The following is a 19,823-nucleotide window of genomic DNA, read 5'->3' as shown; positions in this document are numbered from 1 at the left end:
AAAAAAATAGGACTATTAACAGAAATATGGCAGGGCAAAGTCATTACTTAATAATAGTCACCCTGAATGTAAATGGCCTCAACTCTTCAGTTAAAAGACACAAACTGGCTAAGTGGATTAAAAAAGAAAGCCCATCTATTTGCTGCCTACAAGAAACATATCTCACCAACAAAGATGCACGCAGACTGAAAGTGAAAGGATGGAAAAAGATAATCTATGCTAACAGAAATCAAAAAAGAGCTGGTGTAGCCATCCTAATATCAGACAACATAGACTTTAACAAAAAAAAAACTATTAAAAGAGAAAAAAGAAGAGCACTATGTAATGATAAAGAGATCAATTCAACAGGAAGATTTGACTATTATAAATGTATATGCACCTAATTTCCGGGCACCTGGCTATTTAAAAGAAATGTTAATGGGTTTAAAAGTAGACATAGACTCAAATACAATAGTAATGGGGGATTTCATACCCCACTTTTAGCAATGGACAGGTCAACCAAACAGAAAATCAGCAAGGAAACAATGGACTTAATCGACACTGTATACCAAACAGACCTAACAGATATCTACCAATCTTTTCACACTACAGGGAAAGAATACACATTTTTCTCACCAGTGCATGAAAATTTCTCTAGGATTGATCACATGCTAGGCCATAAGGCAAGTCTCAACAAATTCAAAAAAATTCAAATTGCACTATGCATGTTCTCGACCACAATGGAATGAAGTGTATAATCAGTAACTCAGGACTCCCAGAACATATGCAAACACACTGAGACTGAACAACATGCTCCTGAATGAACAGTGGGTCATAGAAGACATCAAAAGAGAAATCAAAAAAATTCTGGAAACAAATGGAGATGACAGTACAACATAACAAAACTTATGGAATATTGCAAGATCAGTGTTAAGAAGAAAGTTGATATCAATTGGAGCCTACATCAAGAAATTTGCTTATCAACAAATGAGCTATCAATGCATCTCAAGGGCCTAGAAAAACAACAGCAAACCAAACCCAAAACTGGTAGGAGAAAAGAAATAATTAAAATTAGAGAAGAAATCAACAAAATTGAAACCAGTAAAACAATACAAAAGATCAGCAAAATGAAAGGCCTAACGAACCAAAAAAAGAGGGAGAAGACCCAAAATGATAAAATCAGAGATGAAAAAGGAAATATAAAAATAGGCACCACAGAAATAAAAAGAATCATCAGAAATAACTACAAAGAGCTGTATGCCTACAAAACAGGAAACCGAAAAGAAATGGATAGATTCTTGGGCACATATGACCTACCTAAATTGAGTCATGAAGACCTAGAAAACCTAAACAGACCCATAACCAAGACAGAACTCAATAATAAAGACCTTCCCAACAAAGAAAATCTCAGACTAGATGACTTCACCACTGAGTTCTACCAAACAAATACGAGCTAACACCAATTCTCAAGTTATTCAAAACAATTGAAAGGGAGGGAATCCTCCCAAATACTGTCTGTGAATTCAGCCTCACCTTAATTCCTAAACCTGAAAAAGATAAAAAAGAGAAAGAGAACTACAGACCAACACATCAGAAAGATGATCCACCCAGTCCAAGTGGGATTTATCCCTGATATTCAGGGATGGTTCAGTATTCGCAAATCAATCAATATGATACATCACGTTAACAAATTGAAGAACAAAAACCGTATGATTATCTCAATAGACACAGAGAAAGCATTTGATAAAATACAACATCTTTAATGATGAAAACTTTAAGCAAATTGCGAATATAAGGAACATTTCTCAAAATAATCAAGGCAATTTATGACAGACCTACAGTCAGCATACTATTGAACGGGACAAGTTGAGATCCGGAGCCAGACAAGGATACAGACTCCCACCACTGCTTTTCAATATAGTACTGGAAGTTCTAGCCTGAACCATTAGAAAAGAAAAAGAAATCAAAGGGGTACAAATCAGGAAGGAGGAAGTCAAACTATCCCTATTTGCAGATGATATGATCTTATACACAGGGATCCAAAAGACTCCACTAAGAGACTATTGGAACTCATAGAAGAGTTTGGAAAGCTAGTAAGATACAAAATCAATACACAAAAATCAAAAGCCTTGTTAGACAACGCCACAGCTGAGAAAGAGGTTCTAAGATAAATCCCATTTACAAAAGCTACCAAAAAAGTCAAATAACTTGGAATAAATTTAATCAAGAATGTCAAAGATCTCTATGGTGAGAATTATAAAACACTAAAGAATTAGAGGAAAATACCAAAAGAATGGAAAAATCTTCCATGTTCATGGTTTGGAAGAATCAATATTATCAAAATGTCCATACAGAAAGCAATTTACAAATTCAATGCAATACCAATCACAATAATGAAGATATTCTCAGGTATAGAAAAATGATGTTCAAATTTATATGGAAACACAGGAGATGCCGAATAGCTAGAGCAGTCAACCATATACAACAAAAACAAACCTGGAGGCATCACAATACCAGATTTCAAGACACACTATATGGCAGTTATAATCAAAACAGCCTGATACTGGTACAAAAACAGATGAATAGACCAATGGAACAGAATAGAAACACCCAAAATCAATCCAAGCATCTACAACCAACATATCTTTGACAAAAGAACTAAAATTAAACACTGGAGTGAGGACAGTCTGTTCAACAAATGGTGCTGGGAAAACTGGATCGCATAAAGCAAGACCTTCACCTGATACCTCAAAAAGGATTAAAATCCACTCAAAATGCATTAAAGACCTAAATCTATGACCTGACACCATAAAATTATTATAGAACATTGGAATAGACAAAGAGTTCTTGGAAAAGACCCCAGAGGCACAGGCAATCGAAGCCAAAATCAACAAGTGGGATTACATCAAACTGAAAAGTGTCTACACTGCGGAAGAACAATCAGCAAAGTGAAGAGGCAACTGACAGAATGGGAGAAAATATTTGCAAACTGTACAACTGATAAAAGTTTAATAACCAGAATACACAAAGACATCAAGAAACTCAACAACAACAATACAAACAAATCTGGTTAAGAAATGGGCAAAGGATGTAAAAAGGGATTTTTCAAAAGAGAAAATCCAAATGGCACATGACTCATGAAAAAATGCTCAGAATCACTAACTATCAGAGAAATGCAGATCAAAACCACAATGAGGTTTCACTTCACCCCAGTTAGAATGGCTTTCATACAGAAATCAATAAACAACAAATGCTGGTTAGGATGTGGGGAAAAAGGCACCCTAATCCACTGTTGGTGGGAATGTAATCTAGTAAAGCTATTATGGAAGATAGTATGGAGATACCTCAGGGTCTGAATATGGACCTTCCACATAACCCAGCCATCCCACTCCTGGGAATCTACCCAAGGGAAATGAATCAACATATGAAAGAGCTACCTGTATCATGTTTATTGGAGCTGAATTCACAATAGTGAAGACATGGAATCATCCCAAATGCCTATCAACTGTAGACTGGATAAAGAAATTATATATATATGATGGAATACTACACTGCAGATAAGAAAAAAACAAAACAGAAAACAAGTCTGGTCATTCGCAACAAAATGGATGAAAACTGGAAAACAATACTTGGTGAAATAAGCCAATCCCAAAGGGACAAATTCTATTTGTTCTTCCTGACATGTGTTAACTAATAGAGCACCTAAAATACAGCATGTAGAAATGAAATTGGCTGGCGCTGCGGCTCACTAGGCTAATCCTCTGCCTATGGCACCAGCACTCTGGGTTCTATTCCCGGTTGGGGTGCCGTTTCTGTCCCAGTTACTCCTCTTCTGGTCCAGCTCTCTGCTGTGGCCCGGGAAGGCAGTGGAGGATGGCCCAGGTCCTTGGGCCCTGCACCCACATGGGAGACCAGGAGGAAGCACTTGGCTCCTGGCTTCAGATCAGCGCAGCACACCGGCCGTGCTGGCCATTTGGGAGGTGAACCAACGGAGGGAAGACTTTTCTCTCTGTCTCTCTCTCTCTCACTATCTAACTCTACGTGTAAAAAAGAGAGAAATGAAATTAACACTTTTAGAAGCAATGATTATGAACAGCCCTTCTCTTGACTGTTGAGGAACAGCTTCATATTCTATTTCTTTGTCTATCTTTTCCTTTATAACATCTGCCTTATCTTTTTCTCTTTCATATGATTCATTGAATGTTGTACTTAACATAGAGTTAATCATATATATGTAAAGTTAGTTGAAAATAGGTTTTAGTAAAGAATAAGAGAATAAGAAAGGGAGGAGGATGGGAGGTAGGAGTCAGGGTGGGAGGGTGGACACAGTGGGAAGAATCATCAAGATCATAAATTTGTAATTGTGAAATGTATGAAGTGTGCAATCGCAAGGCAGTATAATCCTACATACATTCATATGGGCATACTTCTAAAGGTACAACCTAACAACTAGCCATAAGACCCCAAAATCCCTTAAGCTGACTGATAAAAATAGCAGCTTAAGTGTTAAAAAGATAAAATGAATAGGAACAAGTGGTAAAGAGACCATATAGATATGCTCAAGAGTTAAAGTGATCATATTAATAGGATTAAGTTATTTGGAAATAAGAATAGACAGAATTAAAAAGGAGTGAAGGCTCTAACATGGGAAGCAGTCGATACAGCAGATTCATAGAATGACAATCACTTTAAATATCACTCCAACCTCAGAATTAACCCTTAAGACATTCCATCTGACTGGAAAGCCCAGAGGGAGCATTTCAGGCACAGAAAGCCAAGACACTCTGGGAAAAAAATATTCTACATAAAGGACCCTGTGGATGAGACCCCAGTGGTCAGAAGTGATCACCAAAGAAGGAGATACTTTTCTCTGAAGGGAGGAGAGAACTTCCACTTTGCGTATGGCCTTGTCGAGCTACTGGATCCAAAAGGCTTCCATAGCTGAGGCAGCTCATGTCAAGAGCCTTGGGTTATCACTGATGTCATATATGAGTGTTATTTGATAAATAAACAATAAGAGTCACTGTACACTAACTTCCCATGCAGGACCTCTGTCCACAAAGAGTTGTGTCATGAGGCTTAACTTAGTAGTAAAACTTGTTCTCAAGAATCACTTTTAGTGAATTTAAATGTGGATATTATTATGTGTGGTAAGTTATAGACATGTCTGAGAGCTCAGAAAAGCAATAACATCCTTGGGTTCTTCTTTAAAGACAATTAAGTTTCAAAAAGGAAAGAAGGGGGAGGAAGGAAGGAAAAAGAAGGGGAGAAAAAAGGGAAAACACCTTTAAGAAGCAATAACAAAGAACAGCCCTTGTTTAGACTGTTGAGGAACAGTTCTCTTGTTTTTTTTTTTTTTTTATTTTAACTCCTTTCTTCTTTTTTTTTTTCTTTTTGATTTCTTTCTTTCTGTTTCCTTTGCTTTCTTAGACCAAATGAGAGGGGGGAGGTGTAGGGGGAAATGCCTGCAATAGCTGGTGTTGGGTCAGGCTGAATGAAGCCAGAAACCAGGAACTCAATCCAAGTCTCCCATGTAAATCTCAGGGCCCTAAGTACTTGAGTCCTCACCTGATACCCGATAGGGTGGGTGCACATTAGCAGGAAATTAGAATCAAAAGCAGAGGGGCCAGTGTTATGGTGTAGCAGGTAAAGGTGTTGTATGCAATTCTAGCATCCTGTATGGGCACCAGTTCGTGTCCTGGCTGCTCCACTTCCAATCCAACTCCTTGCATGGCCTGGGAAAAGCAGCGGAAGATGGTCCAAGTGCTTGGGCCCCTGCTACTCATGTGGGAGATTTGGAAGAAGCTCCTGACTCCTGGCTTTGGCCTGGCTCAGCCTTTCTTCTCCTCCTCCAACCCCCCCCTCCCCCTTCCTCTTCCTCTCCCTCTCCCTCTCTCTCTCCAACTCCCATAGCTCTTTCATTTAAATAAATAGATCTGGGCCTGGGGGCAGGCGAGCCACGGCGAAGGGCACCCTGGTGGAAAGCGGAAGTGAGGCGCTGTGGCAAGGGAGAGGGACGAGCTGCCCTTCGTTGTCAGCCAGGAGCGAGGACACGGTGACGCTCCCATCCGGCTGCCCACGATCACTCGGCGGCCGACATGTCAGCTGCCAGTGCCCGAGGCCTGCGGGCCACCTACCACTGGCTCCTGGATAAAGTGGAGCTGATGCTGCTGGAGAAATTGAGGCCGTTGTACAACCACCCGGCAGGTCCCCGCACAATTTTCTTCTGGGCTCCAATTATGAAATGGGGATTGGTGTGTGCTGGATTGGCTGACATGGCAAGACCTGCAGAAAAACTCAGCACAGCTCAGTCTGCTGTTTTGATGACTACAGGGTTTATTTGGTCAAGCTACTCCCTCGTAATTATTCCAAAAAATTGGAGTCTATTTGCTGCTAACTTCTTTGTGGGGGCAGCAGGAGCCTCTCAACTCTTTTGCATTTGGAGATATAACCAAGAACTAAAAGCTAAAGCAAACCAATAAAAGAGTTCCTGACCACCTGAACAATCTAAATATGGACATAACCACTGGGACCTATTTGATTACTGATAAGGCAATGCTAACTGTGCTAAATTTTAGAGGGCACACAAAAAAATTTAACTAACTGGTAGCTAGTGCTTGATTCAACAGAAAAATAAAGGAAACTTTTAATAACAGTCTCTCTTTAAATATGACTAAAAGAATTTATCTCTGCATGTTAGTAGCACTTTTTTTCTACCATTGGTCCATAATGAATCATAATTGGTCATACATACCCCCAGCCTTCTGTTCTGGTCAGCCAAAGTGTGTACATACACAAGCACACAGCTTCAAGTAAGCTGAAAGACAGTTGAAAAGTTAAACAATCTGTTTATTTAGCAAGGGATGACTGCATAGCTGTAAGTGAAAGGAAATATTGGTAGACAGTGAGAAACAGATAATGGAATGAGAACCCTTAAAATGGCCTTACACTATTTAAAGTTATTTATTTTAAAAGTATTTCAGACTATTGTAAAACTATTTAACTTGACATGAATCTTGATTTTTTTGGCATATTGTATAAAATTCTTTTACAGCCTTAGATTTTCTAATAGGATTGTTATAAAGATTCATTAGGATAATTTTTTAACAAAGTCTATGGCCCATACTGAGTGTTAAGTTGTTGAATTGCACCTAGTAACTGATAATAATGTAGCAGAGAAAAGACTAGAGTCAGACCTGAGTGTGCTTCCCTACTCTGGGTTTATAAGCCATGACTTTGGGCACATTGAGAAAGTGCCTACCAGAGTACTTGGGCTATTAGTATACTTTCTGTAAGTATTTGTAACCTTTATCCTCATTTTGTGAGGAAAGAAAGACCATAGATTATGCCATCTTAGAGGTGATCAATAGTATGTTTGATTTGGGCCTCAGTAGAGGTCTTTTTCCTAAAATGTCTAGTGAAGCCAGGCCTCATTAGAACTATAGTCAGACTAACCAGAAAAGCAAGTTATTTCAACATCTGAACAAACAAAAGAGCATTTCAAATAAAGCTGTTACTATAGCTGATTTTAAAAATTGGCAGTGAGCAGTTGAAAATCTTACACTTCATCTTTGTCAGTTCACCATAGTCCATCTTTGGGGAGGAAGGATTAGAGAATTTCACACAGGCAGAAGTGAAGAAGCTCTGAAGAGCTGAATTAGAATGCTTTCTTTTCATAAGTCTCACTGTTAAATTCATGTGTTTATTTTGCATGGGTGTGCACACAAGTATGGGTTCCCTAGGTTAAGCATTTAGGAAAAACACATTATGAAATATGGCTAGACACAAAAAATTGTTAAAATATCTGTTAAATTGCCATTTCACTTTTTTTTTTTTTAATAAAACCTGTTCTATGTTGGATGGGGTTTTCTAAGTCCCCCCCCCAAAAAAAAATTAAAAAAAAAAAAAGATCTGAAAACAAAGCAAAACAAAAAGACAAAAAAGAGCAGAGCTGTGCCTTGAACCCAGGTATTCTAATGTGGGATGTGATCATTCCCAGTGATATCTTAATCTCTTGCCAAACATCCAGTACTGAGAATTCAATATTGTGATAGGAATATCCAGTTTTCCCAGTGCCATTTGTTGAAGAGACTGTTATTTCTGCAGTGTTTGTTTTTGGCACCTTTGTCAAATAGTAGTTCATTGTAGATATATGGATTCATTTCTGGAATCTCTGTTCTGTTTGTCTATATGTCTTTTTTAGACCCTTATCATGTGTTTTGGTTGCCATAGCTCTGTAGTGTGTCATTAAATCACATAGTATGATACCTCTAACTTTGTTCTTTTTTTTCTCAAGATTACTTTGTTATTTGGGAACTTTTGTGCTTCTGTATGAATTTTTGAATTTTTTTCCAGTTAGTTGAAGAATGTAATTTATATTTTTGATGGAAATTTCACTGAATCTATAAACTGTTTTGGGGTATGTGGAATTTTTAATATTATTACTTCTTCCAATCCTTGAACTTGGGAGGTCTGTTTTTTGTGTTCTCTTCAGTTTGCTTCATCATTGTTTTATAATTTTCACTGTACAGATCTTTTATGTCTTTGAGTTTATTCTTAGCTATTTAATTTTTTGTAGCTATTAAATAGGACAAATTTTATTATTTTTCTTCCAGAAAGTTTGTTACTGGTATATTAAATGCTATTGATTTTTATATTTTGATTTTGTATCTTTTCAAAATTTTCATTTTATTTATGTGAAAAGCAGGGTGGGGGGTGCAGCATGCTGGTTCGTTCCCCAAATACACACAACAGCCAACAGCCAACAGCCAAAGCCAGGATCTGGGAACTAAATCCAGGTCTCCCTTGTGGGTGGAAATATCCCAACTAATTGGGCCACTACATGCTAACTCCCAGAATGCACATTAGCTGGAAGCTAGAATCAGGAGCAGAACTGCAACTCAAACTCAGGCTCTCTGCTACCAGATGTAGGCATCCCAAACAGCATCGCTGCCTCACCAAATATCTGCAAGAATTTTTTTATCAAATTAAATTGTCTTTCACTGGAGTCTTTAGGTTTTTCTACATAATAGACTCATGTCGCCTGCAAATAGGGATCATTTGACTTCTTCTTTTCCTATTTGATAGACTTTTTTTTCACTTGCATAATTCCTCTGGTTAAATTTACTGATGTAAAATTAAATAAGATGAAGAGAGGATCTCCTTGTCTAGTTGCAGACCTTAGAGGAAATGCTCTCAACTATTCATTATTCCTTATGACGTTGGCTATGGGTTTGTCACATAGTAACCTTTATTATGTTGATGTACAGTTCTTTTATATCTAATTTTTTAGGGTTTTAATCATTAATTGATATTGAAAATTTGAATACTTTTTCTGTATCTATTAAGATGATCTTTTTTATCCTTCATTTTATTGGTGTGATAGATTACATTTATTAATTTGTATATGTTGAATCATCCTTGAATCCCTGGGATAAATCCAACTTGATCATAGAGGGTAATTTTTTTTGATATGTTACTGGATTTGGTTTGCTAGTATTTTGTTGAGAATTTTTGCATGTTCATCAGGAAGACTGGTTTGTAGCTTTCTTTGTCGTGTGATGTTCTTGTCTGGTTTTGGTGTCACGCTGACTTCAAAGAGTAAATTTGGAAGTGTTCCCTTCCTTTCAAATTTTTGGAATAGTTTGAGAAGAATTGGTGTTAATTCTTCCTTAAATTTTGGTAGTATTCAGCTATGAGGCTATCTAGTACTGGGTTTTTCTTTGTTGGGATAATTATTGATTGAGTTTCATATTTGTTACCAGTCTATTCAGGTTTTCTATGTCTTCATGATACAGATTTGGTAGGTTATATGTGTGCAGAAATTTATCTGTTTCTTCTAGATTTTTCAGTTTGTTAGCATATGGTTCTTATGGATGGGTAAAGATTCTTTTTATCTCTGTGATATCAGATATGTGTATCCTTTTTCATCTCTGATTTTATTTGAGTCCTCTCTTTTTTCTTAGTTTAGCTAAAGGCTTATCAATTTTGCTTATTATTCCAATAAAACAACTGTATTAACTTTTTAGTTTCTATTTTATTTATTTTTGTTTTGGTCTTTATTATTTCCTTCTACTCATTTTGGATTTGGTTTGGTCATGCTTTTTAAACTTCTGGAGATGCATTTTTAGGTTATTTATTTGAAATCTTTCTTTTTTTCATGTAGGTACTTATTCCTGTAACCATCTCTCTTAATACTGCTTTTGCTGTATCCCATAAGTTTTAGTATGCCACGTATTCATTTTTATTATTTTCAAACACTTTTTTTAAAGATTTATTTGAAAAGCAGAATGACAGAGACTTCACTTCCCAAATGGCCCAAACAACCAGGTCTGAGCCAAGCTCGCAGGAACACTCTATCCTTGCCTCCCACATGAGTTGCAGGGGCCCAAGCACTTGGGCCATCCTTCATTGCCTTCCCAGGCACATTAGCAGGAAGCTGAATCAGAAGTAGAGTAGCTGGATTCAAACTGGCACTTCAGTATGGGATGCCAATGTCACAAATGACTGTTTAACATGCTGCACCACAACATCAGCTGCAGTTTCAACACATTCTTAAATTTCCTTCTTTATTTCATCAATGACCCGTTGTTTGTCTATGTTGCAGGAAGTGACAACTGAGGCCAGTGTTATGGGTGGCAAAGAATTCACCAAAACAGTCAGATAAAATGAGCAGTTAGATTTATTGAATATGCTGCAAGGGAGCAGCAGGGCAGGTAGGACAGCTACCAGCTGACTACCACTGCCATATACTGCAAGGGAATTACAGACAAGACAATCAGAGGCTGCCTGCTGCAACATGGACTACAATTTAAAAGGCATACTTTTTTTTAAGGTTTATTTATTTATTTGAAAGGCAAAGTTACAGACAGACGGAGAGACAGAAAGATCTTCCATCTGCTGATTCACCCCGCAGATGGCTGCCAGGAGCTTCTTTTGGGTCTTCCACATGGGTGGCAGGGGTCCAAGTATTTGGGCTATCTGCTGCTGCTTTCCTAGGCTCATTAGCAGTGATCTAGATCAGAAACAGATCAGCCAAGATGTGAACTGGCACCCTTATGGGATGTTGGCATTGAGGGTAGCATTCCAACCAACTGATAATCCCAACCTTCATTGATCATTGGTGTCTGTCTATCTCTTTTGATAGTTTTTTTGTCTTAAGGTCTATTTTTTTTCTGATATTAGTGTGTTTACTTCTACTCACTTTTGGTATCCATTTGTGTGGAATATCTTTTTCCATGCTTTCAATCCGTGTGTGTATTTATTGGTGAAGTGAGTTTCTCATACTATATTGTTGGGTCTTATTTTTTAATACGTTTCAGCTAGTCTGAACTGGGAATTTAGTCCATAACATTCAAGCTTATTATTGATAATAATTACCTAGTCCTGGTTATTTCTAAAAATTTCTTCTGTTCATTTTGATTATCTTTGCTCTTTTTCTAGTGGGTTTTATACTTTCAAATGCTTTCATGATTGTAGTTATCGTTTTTTTAACTTGTATTTGTAGCAAGATTCCCTTAAGCATATTTTGAAGGCGTGTCCTGCAGTGATGAATTCCTGGTTTTTGCTTGTGTTATTAAGTTTTAATTCTCTTTCTTTTATAAAAGATATCCTTTTACTGGATGTAGTATTCTTGGTTGCAGATTTTCTTTTAGAATATACAATGTATTATTCCATTTCTTCCTGGCCTGCAAGATTTCTGTTAAAAAATGCAGTGTTGGACCAGCACCATGGCTCCCTTGGTTAATCCTCCTGCGGCACCAGCATCCCATGTGGGTGCCAGGTTCTAGTCCTGGTTGCTCCTCTTCCAGTCCAGCTCTCTGCTGTGGCCTGGGAAGGCAGTGGAGGATGGCCCAAGTGCTTGTGCCCTGCACCCTCATGGGAGACCAGGAGGAAACACCTGGCTCCTGGCATTGGATCGGCGCAGCACCAACTCTAGCGGCCATTTGGAGAGTGAACCAACGGAAGGAAGATCTTTCTCTCTGTCTCTCTCTCTCACTGTCTATGACTCTACCTGTCAAAAAAAAAAAAAATGCAGTGTTAGTCTAATGGCGATTTCCTTACATGTGATTTGCTGCTTTTCTCTTGCAGATTTTATTTTTTTTTTTAATTTACTTATTTATTTGAAAGGCAGAGTTACAGAGAGAGTGGAAAGATCTTCCACCTGCTGGTTCACTCCCCAAATGGCTACAGTGACTAGGGCTGGGCCACGCCAAAGCCAGTAGCCAGGAACTTCTTCTAGGACTCCCATGTAGGTGCAGGGGTCCATGGACTTGGGCCATCCTCCAGTGTTTTCCCAGGCATATTGGCAGGAAGCTGGATAAAAAGTGGAGCTACTGGAACTTGAACCCGTGCCCATATGGGATGCCAGTGCTGCAGGTATGGCTTAACCTGCTGTGCCACAACACCTGCCTCAGATTTTATTATTTTTAAAAATGTATTTTACTTATTTGAATGGCAAAGAGAGAGAGGTGGGGGGAGTAAATCTTCCATCTGCTAGTTTCATTCCCCAGGTAGTCACATGGCCAGGGCTGGTCCTGGCTGAAGTCAGGAGCCTGATGCTCCATCTGAGTATCCCACATGGGTGGCAGGGCCCAAGTACTTGGACCATCTTCCACTGCTTTCCCAGGTGTATTAGTAGAGAGCTAGATTGAAAACATAGCAGCTAGGACTCGAACTGGTGCTCTGATATTGGATGCTGACATCACAGGTGGTGACCTAACCTGCTGCACCAGAACACCAGCCCCAGATCTTAGAATTCTCTCTTTGGATTGTGCTTTTGAGAATTTGACTATAATATGTTTCTGATCATGTCTATTTTGGATGCTATGAGTCACCTGTACTTGGATATGTATATATTTTTCCATATTTGGGAAATTTCTTAGGTGTTATTGGATTGAATAAGTTTTCTATGCCTTTACTTCTCTCTTCTATCTCAGGGTTTCACAAGATTCAAATTTGTACATGTAATGGTGTGTGAGAGGTCTAATAGGGTATCTTTATTAACATTTATTTATTTATTATCTGGTATATTTTGAAAGACATGTCTTCAAATCAAGATATTTTCTTCTGCTTCATCTAGTCTGTTGTTGAGGCTACATTTTTTATTTGAATTATTGAGCTTTTTAAGATTTCTGTTTTGTTCTTTTTCATAATCTCTGCTGAATTTCTTCATATCATACATTGTTTTCCTGATTTATTTCAGCTGCCTTTATTCTCTTATGTCTGAGTAATGTTGTAAACATTATTTTGAATTTTTTTTAAAGATTTGTTTATTTACTTGAAAGGCAGAGTTACAGAGAAGCAGAGAGAAAGAGAGAGAGGTCTTTCATCTGCTGGTTCATTCCTCAAATAGCCAGAATGGCCGGAGCTGAGCTGATCCAAAGCCAGGAGCCAGGAGCCTCTTCCGGATCTCTGAGGACTTGGGCCATCCTCCACTGCTCTCCTAGAATACAGCAGAGAGCTGGATTGGAAGTGGAGCAGCCGGGTCTCTAACTGGCACCAGTATGGGATGCCAACAGAAAATGCTGGTGGTGGCTTTACCCACTATATCACAACACTGGTATATTTTGAATTCTGTGTTAGGCATTTCCTCAATCTCCTTTTCACTGGAATCCATTATTAAAGTGTCATTGTGTTCCTTTGGAGGAGTTAAATAGCCTTAATTTTTTTTCGTACTTGTGTTTCTACATTGATTTTTGCACATTTTGTAGATCAGTTGTCTCTGTTAATTTTAAAGGGTGACTTTTGTGGTAAAAGGCAAAAAGGTGAAAGGTATTCAGGTGTCAGTTTGGTAGGCTACTTTGGCTTTCCTTGCAGTTGGACACTGTAGTCTAGTTTCCCTGTATCTTTTTCTGCTCTAATCAGCCTTCATAGCAGTAGGGCTTGGGATGCTCCTGAGGCAAAGGAGTTGCTTGCTTGCATCTGACACTGGTGGCACATTTCCACCCACCACCTGAGGGCCAGAGTCATAAAAGCTGGCTGGGGTTGTGAGAGCCCTGGCTGGGAGTCTTGTGTGTAGGTTCCCATGGTGGTAGATAATGCCTCAGGTAGTGGGGGAGGGGAGAGAATAGAGGAGGGTTCCAAGTCTGAGGGGGCAGGGACACCCTACTTCTTAGATACTGGGGGCCGTATGCCCCTATTGTATCATACCATCTGTTCCTGGTAGTGCAGAGCTCTGTAGGGCCTAGGGTGCTGGGGTCACTGTTGTCTTGCTGGCTCTAGGTGGATTCCTGAAGCTGCAGTCTTTTTTTGCTAATGTGGTGGAATGTTTGTCAGACCCAGAAATGTGGGTATGCAGGGGCTTCTTTCCCATGGGCAGTGTGGATTCTAACAGTGACTCCATTCTCAAGGTGGCATCACACTGCCACATCCTGAACTTTGGGAAATTGGAGGTTGAAGGAGTGAGGTGCAAGACAATGTGAGTTCTTTCTCTGAAGCAAAGCCACCATGAGTACTACAGGTAGGTTCCTTACTGGGCTCCTATTCTATGACAACTGTGGATTCCTCCTGTAGCCAAGATTGTCAGCATGAGATCTCCATGCAGATGAGCTTTCCTGCTGTTACGGTGTTTACCCTTTCTTCTGCAATGGGGATTCGCCTGGTCAAGGGGATGGGGTCATGGTTTCGGTTTCCATTTGACTCTTTCTTTGTTGCCATCTCAGGCCTCTGTTTCCTATAGGGTTCCTATACTTTCCTTACTAAATTCCAGTGTTCCTCTTTTGGCACTCACCTTGAAACACAGCTATTCAACTGTTGTTTTGCTTCTCTGTGGAGAAGGCAAACGCTGGGCACCTCTGTTTGGCCACCTTGAAAACCCTCAAAATATATGTAAATATTATAATAGAAATCCATTTATCTTCGATGAACAAGACTCTTCCCAGATGCTGAGTGTAATAGTGAGTGAAATAATCCCTACCTCATGGAATTTATTGACTAGTAAAGGGTATTTCTGGTGTATATTGAAAAGAATAAACATAAAACTAGGTATACGTACTGCATACTGTGGCAAGTATTAGGAAAGAAGTGGAGAGTGCTAAAATAGAGAATTTATGGAATGACTTGAATGAGGAATCTCTGAAAAGCTACTCAGGAGATAATGAGCCAGCTGTACAGGGAGCTAGGAAAGAGCCCTCTGGCCAGAGGGAAGAACACATTCAAATACCCTGAGGGGATAAGAGATGGACATGGGCCAGGTTTTGAAGGAAAACAGGTTAGCTGAGAACTGAGGGAGAGAGGCTGGTGTGAGGCTGAAGAGATTGGCTGGAGCAGCTCACATAAAATCTTGGAGTCATAATTAGGAGGCAGTGTCTTTATTGTAAATGCAGTGGAAAGCCACTGGAGTGTTTTCATTGCAAAATGACACAGTAAATGAGATGGACCTGGCTTGCGGTTGAAATAAAGTAGGAATTCTATTTTAAGGTCTATGTTTAACAGAACTACTTAATTTTTCTGTAAATTTGGAATCATATTGACTCACCTTCTATAGGGTCAGACCTTTGATTTTACAACAATCTATGTAATATTTATATGAATATTTATATGTTCATTCTTTAGGTTTCAGATTTATGAATTTTATTTTATTTTATTTTTTTTAAGATTTTATTTATTTGAGAGGTAGAGTTACAGACAGTGAGAGGGAGAGACAGAGAGAAAGGTCTTCCTTCCATTGGTTCACTCCCCAAGCAGCTGCAACAGCCGGAGCTGCACCGATCCAAAGCAAGGAGCCAGGTGCTTCTTCCCGGTCTCCCATGTGGTTGCAGGGGCCCAAGGACTCAGGCCATCTTCTGCTGCTTTCCCAGGCCATAGCAGAGAGTTGGATAGGAAGAGGAGCAGCTGGGACTAGAACTGGCACCCATATGGGATGCCAGCACTGCAGGCAGAGCATTAACCTACTGAAGCATGGCACTGGCCCCAAGTTTATTTATTTTAAACTGCTGTCTTTTATAATGTCAATTTCTCCTTCCTTTAAAATGTGAAAAATATACAAACTATTTTTAAACACCTGTTTTTTCATTTTCATAATTTTTATGTTTTCATAGCAGTGTATAGGAGCAAAAATTTGATGAGATGAGTTAATTGTTCTTCCTGCATATTGGTCTTTTCTTAAAAAGATCAATAATGGGCCGGCGCCATGGCTCACTTGGCTAGTCCTCCACCTGTGGTGCTGGCACCCAGGGTTCTAGTCCCGGTTGGGGCGCCGGTTTCTGTCCTGGTTGCTCCTCTTTCAGTCCAGCTCTCTGCTGTGGCCTGGGAGTGCATTGGAGGATGGCCCAAGTCCTTGGGCCCTGCACCCCATGGGAGACCAGGAGAAGCACCTGGCACCTGGCTCCTGGCTTTGGATCGGCACAGTGCGCCAGCCACAACGGCCATTTGGGGAGTGAACCAACAGAAGGAAGACCTTTCTCTCTGTCTCTCTCACTGTCTAACTCTGCCTGTCAAAAAACAATCAATAATGATGTCTATTTGGTAGTTTTTATAAGTTTATCAGGAGACCTTTATTTAATTCTTAAAGATTTATTTATTTTTTTGAAACTCAGAGTGTCAGACAGACAGGGAGAAACAGAGATCTTCCATCTGCTGGTTCACTCCCCAAATGGCTGCAACAGCTGGGGTAGGCTGATTCGAAGCCAGGAACCTAAACCTTGAGTCATGATCTGCTGCTTTCCAAGTGCTGGGAGCTGGATCAGAAGTAGAGCAGCCGGGACTTGAACCAGCGCCCATATGGGAGCTGGCATTGCAGGCAGTGGCTTACCATGCTCTGCCACAAAACTAGACCCAGGAGAACTTTTAAAATTAAATAGTTATCCTTGTCTAAATGGCTGAGTTTACTAGGTAATGGGATGGGAGTGGTAGATCATCTCTTGGTAATATTACTCTTAAAAAAGATTAGCTAAGATTAGCATGCCACTTAGCCACAGGTATAAATACTGTAAGCATGACTTGTGATCTTGATAATATCACTACTCTTTCTCTATTCCAAGCAAATGAGACTCTGTATACTACAAGGCAACTTCTAAAAGTTTGTAGAAAAAAAATGAATTAAAGAATGTTTATTTTGTTGCAAAAAACTTATGTATGACTTTTTAATAGGACACATTTCCAGAAACTTTTTTTTAAACAGAAAAACTCTAAATGAATTTTTAAATAAAATTTATGTATTTATTTATTTGAAAGGTGGAGTAATGGGGTGGGAAGAGGAGAGAGAAAGATCTTCCATCTGCTAGTTTACTCCTCAAATGCCTGCAACAGCCAGGGCTGGGCCAGGGAAAACCAGGAACGTGGACTGCATCTGGATCGCCCATATAAATGGTGGGAACCTCAGGTACCTAGGCACATTAGCAGGAAGTTGGATTGGAAGTAGAGGTGATACTTGGCTCCAGGCACTCCATTATAGGTTGTGGAAGTCCTAAGCAGTAGCTTAATATGCTGTACTACAACCCTGCTCCTGTGAAATTTTTGAAGAAAAAACATTTTGTACCAAAATAAACTTTCAATTCCAGTTTTCTACAAACTGTTTTAAGTACCGGTGTACTAGCATATTGTAATGAATAATCATCAACACAAATCCTCTTCTATATCTCAGATTGAGAAGATAATATCCCAAATTTTAATAGTATAAGGCCCTTCTAACTAAAATTAAAGCCTAAATTGTCTTAATGCATTAAATATATTTAAATATTATTTATTTATGACTCACTGATATAAATGATTTAATATCTAATTATGTTTTTCAGACAGCATAAAATAGAAGATGCTGGTATAGTATCTGTAACTGAAAGAAAAGAAGAAATCAAACATGAAAAAAAATCTGGAAAAACCACACAGCATTCAAAACCATGTATCGGGAGAGGACGTGTTTATTATGCCAAATTCATTAACACAAATGCAAGAACATACAATGAACCAGTTCCTTACATAGATCCCAAAAAAGGGCCAGAAAAGCAGGTTGGACAGATGTTCATTATATACAAATACAGATTTAGATTCAGAAACTGTTTTGCAGGATAATTTGGCCATAAATTATTTAATGATGCAACACATCTCAGATTAGTACTACTTGTAATCTAGCACTTAAAAGCAATAACCTGAAACAATTCTTCCAGATAATTTTTGAATACGAACAGTATGTTATGGGGGAAGGAATCCAAATAGTCATTTTTCTAGATTGGATCAGATTATAGTCACTAAGTATTGGTTGGGGATTACTACAAAAAATTCTGTAATATTGTATTGTAACATATTTCTAATATAAAGATTTCCCATGATATTTAATAATTCAGATATTTTCTGTAAAATAGATACCATTTATTGAAAAAGTACAAAGTGCTAGGAATGAGCAAAATGTTTTATATAAATTATATCCTTTAATTCTGCAACAATTTCTATGAGATAGTATTTGAAATATTTTACAGATAATAATCTCTAGTGAGGTTAACATATCTTAGGTTACGTAGTAAGCAAATATCAGTCATGTTTGAGAAGACGCCATCTGTTTAGCAATCTGTTCTTGAATTTTCCTAAGATCTACATGAAGTAGTAATGTTAAACATTCATCTTAAGCCCATTATGAAAAATGAGACATTGACCGTTCACTCTTGTTCTCCACAGTTCTCTAGTTCTGAAGGCTGTAGAAAAGAATCTCTTTTTTGCCTTTTCTAGCTTCTGAAGGCTGCCTGTATTCCTTGATTTATTGCCCCTGAGTCTCTGAAGCCAGCAGCATTTCTCCTTCACATCTCTCTCTGACTCTTCTCTCATCCTTCCGTGAGGACCCTTGTGATTACATTGGGCCCACCCAGATGATCAGAATACTCCCCTCATCTCAAGATCTGTGATCCTATCTGCAGAGTCCTTTGCCATGTAAAGTACCCTATTCACAGGTTTGATGATTAAACATAAATATCTTTGGGAATGAGGGGCACATTATTTTGGTTACCTCATTTAGACAGCAACATTTGCCTTTTTAAATATATGATTCTATGAGTTTGGGCAAAGGTAAAAAGTCATGTTGCCCCCCACAATCAAGCCATGGAACATTTCCATCAGTCCCAGAGGTTTCCCCACGTCCCATTATAGTCATCTCCTTCCCCTACACCAGCCCCTTGAACAACTGATATGTTTTCTATAATTTTTTTCTTTTCTCATGAAGTTGTATAAATGAAATTATTCAGTCTTGAGCTTTTCTAATCTGTCTTTCAGAATACTGCATTTGAGCTTTCTCCATTTTGTTGCATGTATCGCTTGTTCATTTCTTGTTGCTACTACACACTTGCTATATAACTTTGGGCAAGCTATCCTTTATAACTTGAGTTTCCTTATCTGTGTAGTAAGGATGGTAGTCATTTCTCACATAAGGGTTTTGTGAGGATTAAAATAGATATTTTTGTCAGGTCCTTTTCTGGGCACTAGGTATACAGTACTATTAGAATGTTTGATGGTAGTACTAGCTGGCACAGAAGGTGGAGGAGTAAGGAATGCTGGAGGTAGAGTTGTAATTTAAAATAGGTAGTCAGAGGAGGCCTCACTGAGAATGTGACATTTGAGTGAAAACTTAAAGGAGGATGAGGATGTAACCACATGGAAGCCTGGCAGGAGAGCATTCATAATGTACAAGAGAAGCAGTCAATAAACATTAGTTTTGGCAGCCATAAAATTCTAGTCCACTGCTCTCTGCATAGCTGTGGGCACTGAGGAGTCCACCATCATTAACTAACAGCAGGATTCTATGAGAGAGGACATAGTGCAGTGCTTGGCCCAATTAGTGTTGAGCAGACTATATTCAAAATATGCCACAGCAGAGGTACTGATGCTTTCTCATGTGGATGTTTTCTAGCATGACATACACA

The 19,823-nt window shown here is 38.8% G+C and overlaps 1 protein-coding gene and 1 pseudogene across 2 annotated transcripts in view; both read left to right on the top strand.

Annotated features, from left to right (window-relative positions):
* Positions 1-6,065: 6,065 nt before the first annotated feature.
* On the top strand, positions 6,066-7,839 carry LOC100347216 (mitochondrial pyruvate carrier 2 pseudogene; annotated as a pseudogene). Its single transcript, XR_016230364.1, has one exon. The product of XR_016230364.1 is annotated as a mitochondrial pyruvate carrier 2 pseudogene (transcript).
* Positions 7,840-14,291: 6,452 nt separating this feature from the next.
* CIMIP6 (ciliary microtubule inner protein 6) overlaps positions 14,292-19,823 on the top strand; it is a 42,990-nt gene continuing 37,458 nt past the window's right edge. The window contains 3 exon segments of the mRNA XM_089327067.1: positions 14,292-14,398; positions 14,494-14,607; positions 17,715-17,925. Coding sequence (XP_089183193.1) covers positions 14,292-14,398; positions 14,494-14,607; positions 17,715-17,925 — 432 coding nt within the window.

This window comes from Oryctolagus cuniculus, chromosome 2 (genome assembly GCF_051225735.1).
Source record: "Oryctolagus cuniculus isolate XC-2025 breed Fujian yellow rabbit chromosome 2, ASM5122573v1, whole genome shotgun sequence".
In the NCBI taxonomy this organism is placed as follows: domain Eukaryota; kingdom Metazoa; phylum Chordata; class Mammalia; order Lagomorpha; family Leporidae; genus Oryctolagus; species Oryctolagus cuniculus.
The sequence above is the reverse complement of the archived record's forward strand: the minus strand, read 5'-3'. Positions and strand labels throughout refer to the sequence as shown.